Below are 23,926 nucleotides of genomic sequence, written 5' to 3'. Positions count from 1 at the left end.
ACTCCAAATAAGATACCAAGTTTATTCGCAATTCACAAATAATCGACCAAAGTCGTTCTTCAATTTTGTAGGTTCCCGGAGCAAAAAACTCCCAAATACCAAACCAATGATAAAAGAAACCAAAATCTCCGAAAGGAATGATATAAACAAACAAGTCCAAAGGTTAAGTAAAACAAACACATCCAAAAACACAGTAAATTTGATGTACAGTAAAAAGGTTTTAATCAGCCAAATGTCTTTAGTTCTCCCGTCACAAGCACTTTCCCAGATATTGAAACACTTTGTGTTATAAAGCAGCTGCTCAGACGGAATTTTACTTGATCTATCCAGGAAGGATAGAATAACGCTTACCTTTTGGTGTTTTTGGTAATTTTTCATATATTTCTTATCACCTTGCTATTTATTGTAATTTAGATTGAATATTTTGGTATCAATTGTTGGTTGAATAACCGGGTGATAATATTCGTTTAGGTAAATTTGTACATTTGTATATATGATGAATTAGAACCGTGTCAACCATAATACCTTGTTTTGATTTAAACCGGGACACGAGTGTCTAAAACTATCCAACGGTTATTCGGCCACATCCAGACCTATTGGAATTTAGGTTTGGATTTTACATGGAGTGGGCTTCGTTTTTAGCCAATTGTGTGGTTTGCTTGTAATAGGATTACCCTGTAGGAAGTGGAACCAATTCAGCTTTTTTAACATTGTTTAAAGAGATATTTTGCATAAATAAGTTTGCATCAATACCACTGGTTCGTGACATCCCACTTGACATAAGGAGCCGTAATTTAATATGTTCTGCCCCACAGACACAGGTGGATTGAAGTTATCTCCCCACCATCTTGTTTGCTGGTCAGTATAGCCACACTCCCTCCTTTTATGATGTTAGGCTCTCTTACGTTTGTGGTCAGTATGAATATTGCTTTAATCAAGGACCATAGTTGGATTGTACTGTTTCTACAAGTTCCATGTTACAAGCAAATCAGATGGTAATAGCATTTGTATTATGGGTTAAATATCCATTTAATATATCGTACTGCTTTGAAGATAACTGACGGTAAAAGTCATAAGAGACAAGTCAGATTATATGTGGTTAAGAGATGGGAAGGACTAATAGCAAACCAGAGGATATGAAAGAGTATATTGTAAAATTTTCAGGGTAAGAAAAATAAAACATTGAAAAACTTATAAGAATTTAGGACATTTGAGCTTCTTTTGATCGGCCTTAGTTGGTCAGCATCCATAAAATTAGTGAGTTATCTGTCTACTTGTAATAAGAAAAATAAAAGGACATGACGCTTAGGAAGAATAAATTGGTTTTAACCATTAGAGAGATTCGGAAACCGAAAATGAGGGTTAGGAGCAGAAGGCCATGGTTAATAATCAATAAATAATAGGGAATGATAAAGCATGTTTTCTTTAGTTTGGTTATATTCATACTAACGACAATGGGGTTCGTTATATTCTTGTTCCGTCTAGATATTAGGCGGTCCATAATAAGGTGCCTCATTGGTAGGCGGGAGTTCAAGGAATAGTTGGTGAAGCTCTTTAGAGTTTAGTGTTATATCCCCTGGTGAATTATGAATGGTAAATCTGAGGTCTATTTATGGACAAATGTAATATGCCTATTTCCTATTGTATAGTTGTTAAATAACTGACCTAATCGTATTCGTGTTCCTCTTATCATAACCTTTATTTTGACCTTTGAACTATTATTATTGATTACTTTCCCCCTATCCACAGCCACATTGGCCAATTATTGTACAAATGTTATTTTTCTATTTTTTGGTATAATGTGGTCTGTTTGGTTAGTATATAAACCCAGTATGCTTGTGAATAATGATTCATATTGCCGAGGCTGTTATTTGTGTTCTGGACTTAACTGGCTGGGCTAGGCAGATAGCAGGGCCGATACGCACTCAAGACTGCTCGTACGATTTTATGTATCATTGGACGTTTATGTATTAAGAAGCATACGTTATAACATTTAGTAACTGTGTTATTAGCCTTTTAAATTTGATAAAGGTGTCACAGTTACGGATAGGTATTGGCAACCTATTCCACAATAAACTATACTGTAAAAAACTTACAACGCATTTGTTTTTGGTGCATTACGATAAATAGTGTATATGCATTGTTTCTTAGTCTATAGGCTGGGTCATTGATCATAGTTGGGCAGGAGGTTAGGAATGACGGTCCATTTATTGTTTTGTAGAGAAATATCAGATTGTTCCTTAACCTACGGTGCCATAAAGGTTCTAAAGAGAGGTGCTTACATCTACTCGTGTAATCGAGAGTGGAGTCACTTCCTAGTAGTTGGTGTGTAAAGCGTCTTTGAACATCTTCTACTCTTATTTTGTCAGTGGTATTCATATTAGAGGAGATAAAAGAGCAGTATTCTAGGGAAAGTCGTACACATATTTTGTAAAGGGCAAGCTTATCCTCTGTCGTGAAGAAATTTTTCGTTATGAAGCCAATTAGACGTCTAGCTTTAGAAATAATAGAGGAGGCTTGTGCTTTAAAGTTTGGGCTTCCTGTGTAATTAATGCCTAGATCGTGTACTGAATTAAGTGTCTGGACTTTACTTTTATTTAAGTAAAGCTGTGGTTCATAGGAGTGCTTTCCAAAGTGCATGATCCCGCATTTGTGGAGGTTAAATGCTGATTGCCACTGTTCGCTCCAGGTAGTTAGGTTATTGAGATCTTCTTGAATCAGGGGAACACATTCACTTAGAGCCTCAGGCTTATAGCTGTATACTATTTTGAGATCGTCAGCACATAAGTATGGTTTCCCAGATTTTATGATGTTACATTTATCGTTTATGTACATTAGAAACAAAAGTGGGCCTAATACACTTCCCTGGATGACGCCACTAGTTATTGGTCTAGGTAATGAGAGACAGTCGTTGTACTTTACCATTTGTTTACGTCCCTTCAAGAATGAAACAAACCATGAATAGAGTGGGTTGTTGATTTCGAAGGACCGTAGTTTGGCTAGTAGCCTTTTGTGTGGAACCTTATCAAAAGCTTTCTTAAAGTCTAAAAATATAACTGATACAAGGAGTCCATTGTCTCGTTTCAGAGTTATATCATTCATGTAGTCCACTAGGCATGTATCACATGATCGGAACCTAAGAAATCCATGTTGGGAGACCGAGATGATATTATTAGTAATTAGGTGTTGAACTAACGCTGCCTTAACTACTTTTTTCATTACCCTAGACACCACTGAAGTTATGTTTATGGGTGAGCATAAGCAAACGTTCGTATTGGGATTTCAAAATCAGGCAGTCACCAAGTACAAAAAAATCATTAATTAATACAAACATTACGACCACCGACAAGCGAATGGGTCAGTTGAATGCTTCACTCCTAGCTGCAAACGTTTCACAATGTACCGACACTCTTTCACTCATCTTTCTGGATAACCACATTGCAGTGAAAGCTGACAGTGAATGCACTGCAGCAGAACTCGCTTACGGGCAAGACTTCGACTTCCAGGAGAATTTATGGTTCTCTCATCATCTTCAGTGGATATGGGTCTAAACTACTACACGAGCAGGCTTACAAATTCAATGCCTTCAGTTAAACCTATTTGCACTCTACCGCAATCATTTGATGTCTTCGTCCAACCTGCCTTACGACACACATTTTCGTACGTCGCAATTTATTACAATGACCTCTCGAAATGACATACGAAGGACATTTCAAAATTCTTCGTCGCTAATTTAAGTACCACACCATCAACAAAGACGAAACTAACGGTGACGTCTGCAGTGATTGGCTTAGAGATGCATGTTAAGGAGACCCTAATAATGTTTATTTTCTTGCTTTCCAATCGAACCATGCCAGCCTCACGATAATCAATATTTGCGACGAAATATCTACGGTATCTGAAAGTCGGCACAAAACAACCAGCCCTGGAAGAACTGTATAGTTCACACAACGCATGAACAACTACCACACGTGGATAAAAAAAGAGTTTTGGGGTTATTCCAACGAGTAGAAAATTTTACCTACAGCATTTCATGGATTAATGCAAGTCACGTTTTCAGAGGAGATAATTAACCGAAACAAAACTAACACTAGTTCAAATAGCACATAGAAACTTCACTCATTTCATCAAATGTTCTTTTACTTGCAACTTGTGAAGTGCGAAGGGAATAAGAACAAATTGATGAGTGTACAGAATATTACTCACAATATTCTTCATCTTAACAAGCCGTTATCACGTTTCAGCGTAATCTGCATTATGTAGGGCATTTCTTTGTAATAGAACATGAACGAGAATGCACAAGAACAAATGGGAAATTTTGAGTCAGTAAACTGTGGGATCGACTAAGGAGAAGAATTTCGGTGACAATTTTTGGCAATTATTGCATAAAAGTGAACGGCGTTTATTTTAGACAGGCACATGGGCCGGTGATGCCATTTGCTCTATCAATATCATCTTCTTACTAACCAGCATTTGTAGATTCGAAAAACACTGTGACTGAAAACTTCTCTTAACAGCATGGACCTTTGTCATAATGAACAAACAGATCGTTCTTTGAAAAGGTCAGTTTGTTTTAAAGTTTCAAATTGTTTCAACGGTTTGAATATATTGCGACACAACTTGAAATAAGTTTTATGTTGCTGCGCAACATGTTCTATGCAGTTTGATGAGTAGCTGTAAATGTTCTGGTTTTTTCTTCTCTCATTTTTGACATCTGAATTTTTTCACATTTATGGAGATATGATGAGGAATCCAAGACCAATGAATTCTTCAAGAATCGATAATCTTAATTTATGTAGGACGTTATCCACATATAGGAATTCCAGAGATGGTTATAAGGTGATGTTCCAAGATATAACAGAATACAGACAACTTGAAAAGATTACTCTCAATTTTAATGGTAATTAGGCCTTCACAGTCATCATAACGCTTTAAATAGAGATCCCATTAAAGCTCGTACACGTTAACAAAAATCTCCTTTTGGATTTTGCAAAGACTGATGATATTACAGACATGGAACTTTATATTCATGGATCATTTTTTTATCACAGTGTGGAGGAAATGTTCAGAATGTTACCTGCAGAAATATCTTACGATGTTATTGATCATCACCTACAGAATCTCATGATTTCTATTTTAACTTACGAAACAAGAAACATGAAATTTGGTTATTCGGCTTCAGAACTGCAACAGTGCTTCAAAATAAACGACTTCGCTGCTCAATCAGTTAACATTTTTGGTGACCTTACAGTTAATTGGTTTAAAGCTCTTAGCACTGGTCTTACGCGGTACCTGAATACGAGGAAAATATTACAAGTTAGTTCTTTTGTTCTAAAACATTTTAGATAATATTGTTTGTACGATTGGACGAAATCGGTATATATTGTAAATGTTGGTGGCAAAATGATTGAGTGAACTTATGCAGAACAGTAAGAGTAACGTTGCCAATCTTTCTTCATGTTCGACATTTTTCTGTGAAAATAAAAATAAAAAAATTTATCACTTATGATGAAGAAAGACGTAAACCATTTGTGAAATTACCAAGCTTGAAAAATTCAGTCGTTGATCATGTCTACAAATCCTTTGACAATCATAAGCCTAATTCTAAAACATTTAACGTTGAATAATGTTAACAATAGGAAAATAGGTAATAAACGATCCACTCTTCTAAAAGATGAAACACATGGAAATCTCCTTTCAGGATCCCAGCCCAGTGGTTCAATAAAATCCTTCACGAAGTTGTCTTCCGAAAATTTTTGATGGTGTCCGTGATAATTCACTACCAGGCTGTCGTTCAAATATCATATAAATGCAAAGTCAATTCATGATAAAATCTAGAGTAATAAAAACTGAGAAGTAATATCTCTTTCTAATAATGGCACCGAATACAATGTTATTAATATCGAGGAGTTGAAAAGCAATTATGAACGACGAAATTTGAACTTTGGTGTACTTAGTGCTATAATAGCCGGTAAGTAACTTTGAGCTAACTAAGTTAATCAAAATGAAGCAGGTTATTACCCAATTCCAACTGTTGAAATGATCATTCAAATTATATACTTGTCGTGAATTCCACTCACCTTAAAGATGGTTTGAGCATTGTTATTTATCTAACTTTTCGTTTCTAGAGTCTGCATCCATTACTCATTTATGAGTATATTTACGTAATATTATTTCGCTTCTTTGAACAGTAGGTCTATTAGACGAACTAACCAATCGAACGTTAATTTTTGACGACGAGAGGTTCTTCATAAGGTAAATCTTACGACGAAAATTCAAGCAAAACATCACTTTCTAATGTCAATTAATAACATTCGCATAGTTTGTCACCTAAATTGTAAGCTACACAACTTGAGACATTACAATTTCATGACATTTGTTGGCTCTTTATTGTTTAGATAGATATGTTACCTGAGATTCCGTGGTAGGACACTAAATATGGACCAAAGCCAAGATAATTTAATATAATCTAACGTGATTTGTGTTTCATAAACAGTAAATTGTGGCAACGGTTTCTCTTATTATTTTTAACGGCGATTACCGTTTCTTTGAGTCCATTTAGTCATAGGATGTTAATTCCTCTTCAACGTTTACGTGATGCTTTTGCCGGCTATTTCAGTCTAGCGTGAAATTCTACATTTAATCATTTCCACGGACGTTGTTCTGCTCACTAGTATACATATAAGGACTTTCTACGATTCAGACGTTTGTTGAGAGAAAACACGAACGTTACAATTATGTAAAAAATGTAAAGATCGAGATATGCTGTAATTTTGAAAACGTTACAGTCAACTTAATTCAAGTCGGTAAAGACTAAGTGGTTAACAGACTTCGTAAGACAGTTTTAACCCCAAATTTAAATGGTTATTTTGAACAATTGTTCTGCTCTGACTATATTTCTAGCAAAAAACGAATAGTATGTTACTAAATTACTAGATTGATTTTTAGTGGTACAAAAGTTTAGACAAAGGTTGAAAGGTGAGTAATAAATCTACGATAATTGCTCGACAAGAGTTTGCTAGGATGGTAAAGAAAAATGAAAGCAATTTTATTTAAATGTTTGTCATGTCCCTGATTCAAACCATTTCTTCACTTTTTTTCTCTTAACTTGAATGTTTCAGATTATGAGAACAATTTTGAATTCAGGACCCAGCAAATCGTGCAGTCACTGTATGAGAGACCTAAGTTTGGGCTGTTCAAATTTAGATAAGTGCTTTACAGATGATACTAAACAAATATGTTCAAAACCGTGCAACAGTTACTGTATAAACGTTTTTCGTGGATGTTTAGCTCCATTTATCTTATTTTTCCCTAAACAATCCATCTACTCAAATCAAAACTTAGTACGGAGTTACTCAAACCCGATTCAGTTTGATGATTTGAACTATTTTTTAAGTGCCACTACTGTGTATAATTTAATTAAAAAAGGAATTAAAGAAACAGATGAAAATGAAGCCTTAATCCAAGCCAAGGTAAGTTTTTCCGATGTCTATCTATTTTTAAGGACTTTATCGCGCAATTCTATGTCTAGCTTATGTTGGTTGGTGTTTCAATTGTAATCTTAAATTTCTGCCCTTCAAATAAAAAGTTTGCACCGTTATAAAGATTCATAAACTAGGATATTTAAATTTATCCTCTATCTATTTGGGAAGTGTTTAGTCTGAGTATAGATTGTATTTGAAAATGTGATTTCGTGATATTTGGCTTCTGCTTGAATGCAGTAAACCGATTTCTGTTGAGACGTATGATCATTTCTAGGAAAGTAATGTCAAATTACTGATTGGCGATGCAGTAATCACACTTGATTAAGCATTCAACTAAAATCTTCTTTTAAAGATTTCTACTGGTCGTATACAGTTACTATGAGTAGGAATAGTTTTGCCTCGTTATGTGACTTTGAAACGCTATTAGGAATCAAGCAAGACACAGCGTCCTCTCAACTCTAAACAAATTAATTGATTTAATTCTTTGTAAAACGCGTTTTATATAATTAGACACGTGGAAGCTTAAACCAGAGTATTGTTGTAGATTCACTTGGATCTATTTAAGGATAAAATGTTTGCATAATTGCAAAAATGTATGAATCTCAAATCTGATGAAACGATACAATTGTCTAGTGCATAAAGACTTACCCTCAAGCTCCTATGTAAACTTACTGTTTATGATTCAAAAAGCATGTAGCTTTAAGCAACAAATGAAAATATGAGATGTAGAACGATATCAGGTATTTTACTGTACATATTATGAGTATATTACTTCATTAAGATACACTTCTGTATTCACTAAAAGTTTCATGAAATGTCTTAGTGCGAATGACTTGCTTTACCAATAGAAAACGCCACACAACAATTCGTAAAACATGGTTTACAATAAACTGGCAATTTAATTAATATTAATTGGGGAGATTTTGAAAACAGACACGCTATTAACACAAACCTAGTGGTTACAAAGCAGCGATTAATTTCTACATTAGAAGCAAAATAATATATCTAAAAGAACCGTTTTTGCGCTCAAATTCCCTTCAATAAGAACTGAAATAAGCCGAAAACCCAATGCAAGCCGAAAATTGATAGAGAGTTGCATGCTCCTTGTCACTGATTCTACATGACTACATATACATACGTTACTCTGAACAACAAATTTTATCAAGATACATTCCAAGGTCTTTTAGGGTTTTAAAGGTAAGGGACCTAAAACAGTTTAGTGTTTGCGCACAAAATATGGTGGTCTCTGTAGTACTTACCTAAACGTTTGCTCGTAAAGTTCGCACCGATAAAATAATTTACCGGTTAAAAACATGTTGATTTAAGCCGTCTCTGTAAAAGGTTGAGAATCACTTGAACTGATTCTCTTTAATTTACGTGTTTATGATTTCTAACAAAGCCTAAGTTCAATGATGAAACGTCCGTTCTACATTCTACTCAAAACTGTTATCCATTTATTTTATGGAACTTATTACCAGATGGCTGTATCAAGGCGAACCTCACAGGATGTGTACTTGCCAACATAGACTGGTCAAAATTTAGCCAATTATATTAGAGTGGAATAATCCTAATTCTTACTTATAATATCACATAAAAATAAGGTGTTCTCACGAAATAAGTAATGATGGACAAAAATCCAATAGTCCATATAAAATAAAGTCGTGACGCCCAAATTACCTCACAGTGTTAAGAAATACACTGTGGATTATATATATATATATATATATATATATATATATATATATAACGGATGCAAAAGTTGTGATTTCCTTCTTATTTTCTTTATAGCTTGAAAAGTTTTGTAGAAGAAATAAGCCGCGTACTTTACAAACTACTACAAGTTTGTTCAGTAACTTAAATGGAAATGATCATACACTAAATGAGACATTGAGTAATTATTTGCAACTTAATACTGAAGAATACGACAAATTAAATAATTTCATTAAGAAGGTTGCAAGGGATTTAAATTCATATCTTCAAGACAGAGACGATAAAGTTCAGTATATGCGTAATATTGAATTACTTTATTGTTCACAAGAAGATAAAAATCAATGCTGGAATGGATCATCATTTGATCGGTAAGTGAAACTTCTTTTACACAATCTGAAACATTTATTATTCTGTTTGATGGTTATAAAGAGATACGGTTGCATTTTAATCTCATTTTTGAGAGATTTTACGGTTTTATGGTTCTTTGGAATGAATTCATAATAAGATAGTTGACCATAGAGCAGACAGCTAAAATCATGAGTTACTTTTGTAACTGAAAATACACTTCGAAACTTATTATAGGATAAAATTTGTTATTCTCTTAGTTATCTGTTGTTCGACATTAAAAATAAGCTTTCTAGTTTGTGTCCCATGAGATTCTGGAACTGAAGTTGAAGTATTCTGACTTCCGATAGTTTAAAATTGAATAAACGTTTAAACTTTTGTCATTTAAAAAAGCAGATAACATTTTAAAATTATAATTAATCGCTGAAATGCAATATATAACAGTCGCCGAGTACTAAAATTCTTCCAAAGTTCTGATATTATTGTACATTATTAGTTATCGCGGTAAAAAATTGGTGAAAATTAACTCTCTTAAAAGGGTATTAGTTAATTCTTCTTTAGAGAACGCATCGATACACTTTTCAAATAAGCACTGTAAAATGATCATACCTAGATTTATTCATATTTTGTTTTGCAGTGACAGTGAATTTAGCACACTTGTATTTTGTCATGTCTAGAAATTCCCCACTTTTTCAACAAAAATCTAACTGGTATGTTTGTTATATAGTGTAATGAGTAATATGTACTGTAGTCTATTTAAATGCATAAAAGTCACCAAAATGTTTTCGAACCTAAAACTCTGTTTCTCTGATTGACGTCACCTAGCATTCATTCGAAATTGTGGAAAATGAGATTGATCATTTCAGTAAATACTTCTGAAACACAATCAAAGATAAGCTGTTGATTTAATCATAATTAAGGTAGAACTGGGTACAAACATGTTAACTTAAGTTTTCAAAGTAAATAAGCATCAAAAGGTTAAAATAACAACGTCAAAGGAGTAAAAATAATAGAATTATCAATGATAATGAGAAAGACCAAATATAGATAAGTCGTTACGCCATAAAAAGTGGAAAACATCATATCCTAATCATAGAAAGTTAACAACTGGTTGATTCAATAAAAAAGCACTTACTTACCCCTGTAACCCCTTGTGTAGGAGCATAGGCTGCCTACTTGGGCTCTCCATTGAACTCTGTCCTGAGAAATCCTTCCAAGTTGTTAACATTTGCTATTCACTGTTTCGATGTCTGCTTCCAATTCCCGACGCAATGCGTCCCTTAATCTTTCATATTACCTTCAGGATTCCAAAATAGCGTTTGCTTAATGATGCAGTTTGGTGACTCAATATATGTCTTATCCAAATCCAGCGTCTTTACCTAATTTCTTTTATAGATGAAAGCTGGTTTGTTCTCTTCCACAGTAGGTTGTTGTTGATGTTATCCGACCAACGGACATTGAGTAGTTTATGTAGACAATTGTTTATAAATATATGTACATTTTTAGGTGATGAGTGTGGTAGTTCTCCAAGTTTCATCTCCGTTCGTATAAAAGATTATGACTTTGATGTTGGTTGGCAGTTGCTTTTAGTTGCATGTGTTCTTCAGTTGTATCAATGCTGCTCTTCCTTTGCCAATCCTCTCCTTTATTTTGCATCAAATACTCCATCTTCATCGATGATTCTGCTACCCAGCTACATGAACGTCTCCATCTCTTCCACATTTTCTCCATCAAGTGTGATTGGGTTGGTGATCACTGTATTGTTTTTCGGAATCTTGCCTATTACTTTGTGTATGCTGAGGTATATTACTGCGGAGGCTGTGGCTACACTAACTTCTTTTGAATTTGTTGGTGTGTATGGGATAGAAGAGCTATATCATCTTCAAAGTACAAATCGTTCAGCTGCATCCAACCAGCCCATTGTGTTGCGGACTTCAACTGAGATGTGGAAGTATTCACAATTCAGTCAACCACCAGAAGAAAGGAAAATAGGGGGAGAAAACTATATTGTCTGATATCGGTTCTCACATGGAATGCATCTAACAGCTGTTCTCCATGCTCGACATCTTTGTGTAGTCCGTTGTCTGAATTCTGTATGATGTTGACGATCCTATCAGTTACTCACTCCGTAGTGTCGGAGAGGATTTCGTAATGTTCTCCTATCGAAACTGTCAAGCGCTTTCTCTCAGTTAAGAAAGGTGATGTATAGTGATAAGTTCCATTCAAATGATTGCTCAACGACGATCCGTAGTGTTGCGATTCGATCAGTGCACAACTGATCCTCGCGGAATCCGGACTGTTGATCTCAAGGTTGGACGTCTACTGAATACTTCATCCAGTTCAGCAACACTCCGTTGAGAACGCTCCTTAATACTGATTGTATTGTGATGACTGCGTAGTTCTCATACTCGTTCAGATCTTTCTTTGGTATCTTGATGAGATATCCTTCTCCCCAGTCTGTCGATGACACTTGTTTCTCCTCCCAAATCTTCCTGAATTGAATGTGGAGCATGTTTGCAGTTAATTATATGTCAGACTTCAGTGCTACATCTGGTATATTGTCAGGTCCTACTGCTTTCCCACTCACCATTTGCCTGATGACCATCCTGATTTATTCGATCGTTGGTAGGGCGATAGTTGTAGGATGATGTGTGTGTCTACTGATTCGATATTCGGAGGGTTCAATGAAGCTGGTCTATTCAAGAGTTCCTCAAAGTGTTCTACACATCTGTTTATCTGTCCTTCAGTTTCAGTGATTGATTTGCATTCATTGTTCCTGAATGGTCTCTCTGGTTTATTATATTTCACTGCTGGTGTCTTCATTGTATCATATGGTTGTTTCATATTTCATTCTGTTGTATCTTTTTCCACTGTCGTTGTTTAGTCTCCCACTCATTTCTTTTTGTTGGCTCTAATAATATTCTTCACTCACCTGTTTGCTTCTGTGTACTCAGCTTATCCCTTGACTTTCTCTGTTCCTGTTCGACTGTTGTCATTTTTTTCATTGTTCTTTCTGTCTTTCTTCTTTCGTTCTTTCTTTCTTGAATCCTGCTCAGATTAATAATATAGATCCAATGCTTATGATGATGATGAATAAAAAAAATACAACTTACTATCCTACTTGTTGGTTTTTATATTATTTTAATGCTTCAATTCGAATATACTTCTATTCACTAAATTGAACTATTTATAAATAATTAAGAAATTATTATGTTTTTACGTTAATTTGTAAATTTGTTTAAAGTTTGTTAAAAACGTCTGACACTGAACTAATATTGTGGTGTACAAGAACATGGGTGGGGACAATCGAATGTATTTAAGCACAAATTACAGACTATCTCACTATAATCTGATAACCATACAATAAACAGTTAATTTGCAAAATAACAATCATTTGTTTCAATCTTGACTGTTCCTTCTGCAAATATCAGTCTATCTCCTCTTATTTCATTATTCACCTATTTTCATACCGATTGCGCTTCGTTCCTGTTCTTTTCTTATCGATCTGCCAAAATACATTCTTTACTTGACCATCACCATATACTACTTATAGGGATATAAGTAGACCACATTACAATATTACCAATGAAAATTTCATAAGTTGAAACTCAAGTTGATCAATTTATAAATAGTTCTAATCTTGTTATATTTTGTACACAAAATGTAAAATTAATAAAATAAATACCTGGCGATGTAGTAATTTAATTTTTAAACTGTTCTTATCAACTACAACTGGGATAAAATAGATTAATAGCTACCACCAAAATAACTAAAGGGGTGTTAGTTTTATGAAAAAAAACTTATGCTGCTGATAGTTGTTGTTAACTTATATATCAATCTGGATTGCGGTCATTCCTATGTTTGAATTTTAAGTTGATTTGTTTTTATTCCACTACGTAACAATGTTTAAGTTCAGATTTGAAATTCAGTTTGACTAAACAATTTTTGTCATGCATTGGAAAACAACTGGCTAAATAACTGACTAGCATACCCAAGTTTCGTAAAATTTAATACAATGAATTTTCAATGTTGATATTAACTATTATTGAAAATGTTAAGAATTATTACTGTGGTTTTCATTATAACAATACAATATACTGAATTTTATTTATTCAGGTGAACTAACTTTCATACATTAATACAGTTTCGGCAATGAATAGTAGCTTAAATGGGTAATTAGAACGACTTAGCGTAAAAATAATGACACCAGTAGAAATGTAAATGTATATATTATTATTCGTATGTTATTCACTGTGTACACACATATATAAGTTACATTTCATTGGATCTTTTTTTGGAAATAAAAATGTATCATGATTCAAATGAAATGAACATAATCATTTGAATTTCATATAATTTCTTATGTACTTGATAGTTTGTGGGAAAACTCAGTTTGGAAACGAAAAGTAATTTCATATTAAATAGTCGTTATGCTAACGTTAATAAAAATCTCTTCCAGTAAATAATGTAAAAGGATGTATTGAGATTAGAATCTTTATCCACTTACAAAAAAAACAGATTCTCTTCTTAAAAACCCATGAGAAATATATTTGTAATTTAATAGTTGAGATCATGAGTCAATTGAATCTAGAAAATCTGGAAGCACTGGATGACTGTTTCGTCCTATTGTGGGGCTCCTCGGCAGTGTACATTCACGATCTCGCCTCGCGAGACTTGAACCCAGGACCCACCAGTCTCGCGCACGAGAGCTAACAACTAGACCACTGAGCCGGCATTCAACGGTGTTAATGTCTAACTTCAACCAATCCACGAAATTGAGCGACACATCCACCATTGTCTTCAATGAGTTACTATCTCACAACAGACCTGGTTGAACTCCACTGGTTACTGCTTCTCACTAGAACTCCAGGAAATACCTCTTGAAGCCAGTTACTAGTGAGCATGTGTTGGTTAATATCGGAAGGGGTTTTGTGGATATTATAGTAATTCATGATCTCAACTATTAAAATTACTATGATATCCATAAAACCCCTTTAAATATATTTGTGTTCAACAAAATATTTTATCTCAATTTATGATTCTATTTCAATAAGATCTTCATCGAAATCTATTTTAAAAATATTTCTTTCAAAATATACAATGAAAGATCAAGTTAAGGAGAACGAACAATTACGTTGTTCATTAGTATGTTACCATTCACAGAAAAATTTGAGTCAGTTAAACAAATTTCTTTAGTAATTCAACCAATGATTACGTAACATTTCATTCTAATAATGAAAATTAAATATTGAACAACTACATTATATTTTTAACTTCTATACTAATAAATATTAATGTCCATTCTTTAGTACACTGATTTAACGAGTTTTTCTTTCTTAAAATAACAACTTTCTACCCAGTCTGTTGAAATTTCAGAATGATAATTTTAATTTAGTCTTTTTTTAAGAAATTTGAACAAGGGATTATGAAAAGAATTTGACTGTTAATGTCTCATACACTCACTATTCTTTAATAAATAACCTTTTACCAATCATTCCTTTAATGAAAAGTATTTTTGAATCCGCTCCCTTAACTTCAATAACGTCTGAGTTAATAAATCAACAATGATTTTAATTATAGAATAACGTAAAATAACTCATGTATAAACAATCTTTTACTTTTGTATATTCATAAGGTTGATTTTATTTAACTATTACTATTATTACTTAAATCTTCCCATTGATGTTTAGCGCCGTAATTGATCAGTCTGTTATTATTATTATTCATATAGTTTTGTGTTAGTTTCATAATTATTGTTTAAAAATCACTATCAATCTCCCAAATACATGAATAATTTAGTTTTCATTCTACTTTATTATTTATTACTGAATTCGTATCACTTTATTATGTTATGTAATCTCTCAGTAAACAACTCGTTTAATTTGTAATTAAATGATTATTTCTCTCTTATCCTCTGTTACTAATAGTTACTATGATTAATAGTTTCATACTTTTATTTAAGGTATAAACTTAATCAAGCTAATATTGCATATTAATTATTTCATTATTCAAAATTTTGTTTCATTTTACTAATAAATCTTAATTCACAAACTCCTCTCAATTCCGTAAACAACACCCCCGCCACGAGAAGACAGTGAGTAGGACTTCCCTGGCAGATTTATTTATTTATTTAAACACATAAATATTGGTACAAGGAAGCATTAGATACATATGCACCGCACAAATCTCATTCGATTTGTGTGAGGGCTGTGATACTGCCCAGGTGCTCAAACTGAAGCAGGTGGTTTTCTTAGGGGGTCACACCCCGAGCCTTTGACCTAAAGGTCTGGTCCACAAGGCTGTGGAGCATCGTAAGGAGATGCATTCCCATGGTAGACGGTGACCAACGACCGATTCATACACCATTCGTTCCTTCAGGATACTGGATCCCATGTCCACCATTGGTTTGGAATCAGGGTTTTCCAACTCCCCTAGGTGGATCCTCCACATCCACCAACCCGGTTAAAGCGCTAGACATTCGCTTTTCGTCCTCTCAATTCCGTAAACAACACCTCCGCCACGAGAAGGCAGTGAGTAGGACTTCCCTGACAGAGGCTATATACGCGTGGCCATGTGAGAGCATTTGGAGAGAGAGAGAGAGCGTACTCCCCCCACTCTCGGTCGTATCAGGGCAGAGAAACACTTTTAAATGGACTAATAAATGGTTTACTACCCGTTATATCCATTGTGTTATGAGTTAAATTTATTATTAGATTTACATATAATAATCTTAGTAATGTAGTTGGGTGGATACAATGATCTAGTGATACTCATTCAGTAAAAGCTAAATCGACTTCACAAATTATTTCTTTTTCCAAGTAAATGAGATTTAGCGAGTAAGTTCTAAGATCTTGTGATCAATTATAAATTGTAGATTGAAATAAAAGTTGTTCGAATTTTGTATTCGAATTTACTCTTGTCTTTATTTTTCCTTATTTTAATGTAAGTAATTTAATAAAATGTTTCAGATGTATTTCGTCATCGTAATGGAAAGAATAAACTAAGACGACACTTATTTCATATACAAATTTTATCGTATACATATATTCTATTCTTAACTGTTTTTTTTGTTCTATTTCTTGCATACTTAGTTATTATACAATGGTAAACTAAAACTCTTAATTCTCTTTGACCAAAGCAAAACACAAACAGATCAAGTTTTTCAATTAAACACCCTTAAAATAGTCATTTTTGTGTAAATGCAAAAATGGAAAAGTATTTCTTGCCAATTTTCAGTGTTGTATTATACAAATAATGATAAGTGTTTAATCAGACATCATCCAACAGTCCAACAGTCGTCAGTTAATTTCAAATTTAACAAACTACAATAAGTTGCACTGAATTATGATTGTCATAATTCAAAAATAATCAGAACATTTCGTTATCGATAGTCAAAATTTTAAGTTACTTTCTTCTTTAAAGTATTTTGTACATATATCAAGTGACTAATGAAATATTTCAAAACTTTCTTATTTTCCCTTACGTGTGTATGCATTCCACCGTAGTTACATATTGCTAACTCATAGGATTGACAAGAAGAAGGCTATCAATAAGACGAATGGTTAGTATGAATAAAGTAATATTGAACAATTGTCTGCAAGGTTGACAATATCTATCCACAATCAGATTTGTAATAAACGGAAATGATTTAACATTAACCCTAATAAATATTTGAACATAAACTGATAATTTGTTTCATTATGGTTAGTACAGTTAATTTATTCGAAGGTAAATTTAATACAAAATGATAATATTAAATTAGAAAAACATGCTACACCGTTATGATTATTTATTATTATTATTCATGCTTATCTAGTTAACCAAGAAATTGACATTTTGATTTAAAACCATTCTACAAATATTTCAATATGTATATAGCTTATTATGTAATTCATTAAATTTCAGTCTGTAATTCATGTTTTGTTTAACTCAAACGATATTTTTTTAAGGTGACTTGTCACAATTACTGATAATATTCAAACAATATTTGAATGATTTCCTAAATTGTTTAGAATCGAATTAATATTTACTTAGCACAGAAGGGGTTTTGTGGAGATTTCAGTATTTTCATAGTTGAGATCATGAGTCAATTGAAGTTAGACTACCATGGAAAACCTGGAAGCACTGGACTGCCCTTTCGTCTTATTATGGGACTCCTCAGCAGTGCGCATCTACGATCCCGCACTCGCGAGATTCGAACCCAGGATGCGCATTGCTGAAGAGTCCCATAATGCGGCGAGACGGTCGTCCAGTGCTTTCAGGTTTTCCATGGTGGTCTAGCTTCAATTAACTCATGATTTCAACTATGAATTTACTTAGCATTTAATTCGCACATATTGTAAGTTAACTGAATATATGGGCCATTAGATTTCAACTCAATATTCTATAAGTTTTATGGGACACAAAGTTCCTTGGTGTAAGGTATATAATATGATCTAACTTTTGTTATACCACAGTTTTACAATTTAAAATCTCTTAAAAGTTTAGTATTGCAAAGAGTTTTCTCTCTAGACTAATTCCTTGTTAAATAAAATGTAATCATTACTAAGAGTCTGAACTAAGAAACGACTATTTATATCTTCCTACCTGTAGATCTTCTAGTAGAAGGAAATGCAGTTGCATAAAAATTTATGCTCTCAAACATAAGTACCTAAACTTTATAATACCAGTCCTAGGATATATACGATACAATGGACAGGTTGTCAGAGCTTACCTAACCAGAAACGTGTACACTTGAACATGTCCCCGATCCATCATTATATAGATTCGTATATTGTTTGTTAACTTTAGACGATTTTGTTTATTTATTTTGCAAACTCATATATTTATACATTTTGTAACATCTTTTCAGAGTAAGAGGAAGTTGTTGAAATATTGTATACTGAGAATTTCATATTGTACTAAGTGTATAATATTGCATAAAACGATAGCAATAATAATTATTATTCTAAGATTTATTTTTATCCTTCAAATTATGATCAGAAACAATAGTCCTAGAAATTCTGGACCGATCAATGTTAAAACTGATTGATTCATGATTTAAATGAAACTTAACAATCTCCTCAAACCTGTACTGACGACACTAATCTTGTTTGTTAATAAAGGATAAAGTGAGCCGAAAAAACCTATCTAGTCGTCGACGATGACATTGATTTATTAATCGGACTACTGAAATATTATTATCACGACCGATCATCAAAGTTGTTTATTAAATTATCTTTTAATAAAATCTATTCACATTGTAATTTATAATTTTTGCTACATTTAACGTTACATAAGTGTTGCTAAATATACTATTTAATAATGGGGCATTCAAAACGTACCCCTTAAATAAAATTGTTTTCATTGGTCATTATGTAAGTGAACGACCAATGAGATGTATACAAAATGTATATGACTATTTTTGTTTACACTTTAGCGGGTTAAGTATCGTGGTATCTGTACACTGAAATCAGGCTGTAAGTAGAATTCATTGCCAGAAATAATGAATTTTAAAAAAACGTACAAGTAACGCATTAAAGCAGTAATCTATGTACAGGTCTTCGAGATTTACAGTTATACCTCATTTCCTTAATTTAGTAACTAATTAACTATACTGACTGAATGATTCGGTAATATATTTCAAACCATAATATACTTCCGTATGTTGTTTTAAGTATGTTGCTTAACTGTCTACAAAGTGAGTATTGTTTCAAAGTCTGTATGGGATATAATTCAGGAGATTAGAATCATTGGTTAATTACTTCACATAATTGAATACACGGATACAGATGTGATCACACTTTACTTTTTGTTATGTCTTGTGACCTTGTGCCCTATTAATATATAACGTAATGATATCACCAATTATAGAACAGTGATTTACCGACCTGAACAATGACACATAAAACCCGTACGAGCAGCCTAGAGTCTTTTTCAGTCATTCTTCCTGCCTAGCCCTGACTGTTAACCCTAGAACACCAATCTCAACCTCCGCGATATAAATCATGTATTTCAAACATACTGGGTTTATATACAAACCAAACAGACAACATCATACCATAAAATAGAAAATAACATTTATACAAGATTTAGCAAATAGTGGCTGTGAATGTGGGAGATAGTAACTGATAGACTAGGTATAACTGAAGAATGGTAAATTGTGTAATAATAGTTTATAGGTCGAAAGAAAGCTTACAATAAGAGTAATATGAATAGGCATAATATTGTTACTTAACAATTATACAATAAAAACATGTATAATATTAGTCCAGGAATAAAATTCCAAAACAGTTACCATTCATTATTCTCATAAAGATATAGCACTTTTGTTAAGTGCCAATTATTTTATAATTGTACATTAGTTTTATCTACGTCAATGCATATTCTTTTTACAGTTTATTTTATTACTAATGCATTTGTTGTGTTTTTTTAATGTGTAGAATGATCCAGAAACAATGTTTCATTGAATTTCTTAATATATATATATATATATATATATATATATATATATATATAACTTGTTTATACGAACATTCATCAAGATTAGAACGAATAGCTTGAAGAAGTCCAGACAAGTTAGCTGGACGAAACGTTGGAATTATTTACATTTTAATCGCTGAGATTATTTCAAATATAATTTTCACATATGATGATCAGTGAGATATTTCATATTACTAATACGAATTATCTAAATTTAACCCCATTGCACAAGCCAGAGGCTATCTAGACTCAGTAGCTAAATGGATAACGTGATGGCATTTGAAGTGAACGGTACTGGGACCGAGTCCCAGTTTATAGCAATTCTAATATTTTGTGAATAATAATATTGCAAAATCCTAACATTCAAGTTCATTTATTCAATACTTATATATTTACAGGTATACACGTGAAGTTCCAGAGTTCACTATAAATGGACAATTAAATAATCCTGAAGTGAAAATAACAATCAATGACTTAAAATATAATTTTTTAAAAGAAAAAAATGTTGTACGTAAGGAGAGGACAGAGGATAATAATGCACAAAAGGTAGATCACATTTAATCATAAATAATGCATTATTCTATAATTATACAATGAAAATGACTATTTAAAAGCTGTCTCTTTTTCTACTATATTTATTACAGTAATATTAAGGTAAATATTTGTGGAAATTTATGAATTCTAAATAAAAAGTACAATTTAGATACTAAAAATCAAAACTTTCGTTCACCTACATATGTTTTCTATCTTTGTGTTACATTTCATTCTAGGTAGCTGAAGAATCTTCTCTTTGATGTCATATAATTCAGTGTATAAAAAAAAAAATACACATTGATGATTTTAGCTAATCCCCTTCTTATGCATGAAGTTTAAATTTATGAAAGAAACACAGAAAATTACTTTTATATTACCGACTAAAGTGTTTTTCACCTTATAACCTTTTACGTAGTCTGCAAATAAATACTGCAAATAAAACTTTATTTAATTCCTTTCAAATTGGTTATTTGGATCTTCCTGTTGATGTTATGGACTGAAATTGATGAATCTTTTTCGGCATATAAGCATCATGTAAGGATTGCTTTGATGTCCCCATTAAGTCACAAGCATATTTTAGGAGAGTTGGATAGCAACTATTATTGAAATGCAGTACGTGCGTTTTGTTCTATTAGAGAATCATTAGCTGGATATACCAGTACTCCAGTACAATTAATAATACCGGGACTGTAACCAAGTACCTTTCGCTTCGAGCGCCTAACGCGTTATCCTCTGAGATACTGAGTCCACAGGACATTCCAGGGAATATTCAAACAACCAAAATAAATGAATGAAAATCCACTCTGCTACATAAACGAGTGGCTATCTGGACTCACTATCTCAGTGGATATTGCGTCAGGCATTTCAAGTAAAAGGTACTTGGTTAGAGTCCCTGTGTGAATATTTGTACTGGGGTTCTGGTACATACAGCTGGCGAATACCAAGTAGGATGAAATGCGCAACCTGAATTTCCCTACTAGCCACTATACAACCCTGATTAAAAAAGGAGGTTATTTTATTGTTGGTCATTGTTTGGATTTTGATCAGATCATCAAGCTTGGTTTCGTAAATAAAATCGATCATAATTGTTATAATAGATTTGAAACCTTATAATACTAAACTTGTTATTCAGAATAAAGTATAAAGGTATACAAGTTATTGTATATTTTTGAATAATGTTGGTAATTTTAAACAAATAATGAAGAAGGGAACATTGATCCATTAACATCTAATGGAAAGATGTGGTGCAATAGCTTTTTGAAGGCTTATATAATCTTATTAGACAAATGACACAAATGAACTATGTTGGTAGATTTTGTAATTCTTCTAATCAGTTAAAAAGAAATATATCTCTTGTTACAAATGAACGAGCAAACTAGACACTAAATAAACTTTAAGTGAGAAATGTAGATTATGCACTTTTCTCCTAAACATAAATACACGGAAATTTCAGTTTTTTCTAGGAGATTTGACTTTAAACGAACGAAACTTATCCTCTTAAGGTAAAATTGCTGGACATTATATACTTCATTAAGAGTTAATTGACTTTTCATTTGTTTGAAAAGTGAATTATAAACTCAAAAGTTGTATATATTGACTAATACACCGGAATATGTCCTCATTATGTGTTATAAACTAGATTTAACTAACTATCAATGATCTCACTCAGTAGATAACACGTAAATTATAAAGGTACATCTAACTGTCATAATGTTTGTGTAGAGTTATAATTTTTTTAAATTTTTACATGATCCACATTTTATTCATTGTAGGTGAATTCTAGAAGCGACATTTTATTGACTAACCCTCTACTTAATCAGAAGTCGAATAGAGAAGGATCATTCATTTCAGAATCAAGTGGTACACACCCTTCACTTTTGTCAGGTGATATAAATATACCTCAAATGAATCCATATGTTTTTGAATCAAAACCACCGAGATATTTCAGTGAAACTGACAACAGAGCTGAAGTCGTCAATACAGATGATTTATCGGATCAAATTGTGGTTCAAGGGTGTTTTGTAGATGATGAAGATTGTGAATTAAATATTGCTGACAATTCAATCGACGATAATACCAATGACAGACAGTACACAGGACTTAATGAAAATGAATCTTTCAACAATTTATCTGAGTCTAAGAAAAAGCTACAAGGTATGGATATACTCTAGTTTGGATGAAAAATAAACTAAAACGTTTTTGTAAAGCAAATATAACATTTTTGTCGTTTATAAATCTTACTGTTGGAATGTCAATTCGTTTTTCTACAGAAAATAATTGGCAGTGTAGTACATTAGAAATATTGAAATTATTAACTGATTATTATCACAAATCAGATGTTTCAGCAAAATGTGGATGGGATCACTAAATATTCAAGTGAGGTTAAAGTAAACAAATAGCTGTTTTGAATTGCTTCAGACAAGTGGCGTTATATCCTATTATGATAATATTTATTTTTCTATTGGTAATTGGCTTCAAGATGAAATTCTTGAAGTTCTTGTGAGACGCAGAGATCGGTAGAAATCAAACATGTCGATTGATTTAGTTATCCACTTCATACAATGAAGGATGACTGCGCAACATCGTGAACTGATCGAAGATACACCTGTACATCATTGAATTCCTGCTTAGTAATGCCGCCTTAGGACGGAAAGGCTACCCAGTACTCCCTGGTTTTCAGTAGTGGTTCATCTAAGATCATTTAGTGATTCAAACAATGAAACCAACTGGCATCCTATAACACTGTTCACAGCTAATAGTAACCCAGAATTATTACTGTCTACGTGTGTCTATGTATAGCATTTAAGTTACAATTAGGTAATGAAAATTTGAACTCTCTATGATCCTTGTTTGTTTGTAAACGACCACCTTCACAAAGTTTACTGAATCATATTTCTACTTCTTATACGTCAGTGATGCGTAGCCTCTCTGAAATGATCACTGTCAACGGACTTCATCTTCTAGATACTATTAACTAGGCTAAGTGTATAAAAATTAAATTTACAAAGTATTATCGTACTATTAAGCTGGAGAAGAACATGCTTTCTGTAAATTAGATAATTTTGATGTATCAAAATTTGAGCAAGATTAGTACTGATAAAGAGTAGCTTGTCATAATAGAGCAATGTTAACGAAGAAAATGATTCTCTATAAAAAAAAAATCTAGTTGACTATGATGATGGTTCTGCATTATTTAGAATCAATACGTTAGTGATCTGAATGTTTTTTTAACTGATACAAATGAAACTCGTAACCTTTTTCATGCAAATTTCGATATTCTTACTTGGTTACTTGTTTCAAAGATTGATAATAGTCAACCTTCTGAACTCTAGAAATATTACGTTGTTGTTTAACAGTAACAAGTAATCAAACATTTTAGATGGAAATTAAAT

General features: G+C 32.7%; 2 protein-coding genes across 2 annotated transcripts; both read left to right on the top strand.

The window, feature by feature from the left end:
- Nucleotides 1–4,743: 4,743 nt before the first annotated feature.
- Nucleotides 4,744–16,652, top strand: Smp_139770 (hypothetical protein; the record flags this gene model as incomplete). Its single annotated transcript, XM_018790071.1, has 5 exons — nucleotides 4,744–4,900; nucleotides 4,940–5,316; nucleotides 7,371–7,472; nucleotides 9,273–9,562; nucleotides 16,631–16,652. 5 exons carry the CDS (start codon nucleotides 4,744–4,746, stop codon nucleotides 16,650–16,652), a joined length of 948 nt encoding a protein of 315 aa, XP_018655451.1.
- A 5,786-nt stretch (nucleotides 16,653–22,438) lies between these two features.
- Smp_188560 (hypothetical protein) lies at nucleotides 22,439–22,705 on the top strand (the record flags this gene model as incomplete). The annotated part of the gene is made up of 1 exon (XM_018790070.1): nucleotides 22,439–22,705. The coding sequence occupies one exon, from the start codon at nucleotides 22,439–22,441 to the stop codon at nucleotides 22,703–22,705; it is 267 nt and encodes an 88-aa protein (XP_018655450.1).
- Nucleotides 22,706–23,926: the final 1,221 nt, after the last annotated feature.

This window comes from Schistosoma mansoni, chromosome W (assembly GCF_000237925.1).
Source record: "Schistosoma mansoni strain Puerto Rico chromosome W, complete genome".
In the NCBI taxonomy this organism is placed as follows: Eukaryota; Metazoa; Platyhelminthes; class Trematoda; order Strigeidida; family Schistosomatidae; genus Schistosoma; species Schistosoma mansoni.
The sequence above is the reverse complement of the archived record's forward strand: the minus strand, read 5'-3'. Positions and strand labels throughout refer to the sequence as shown.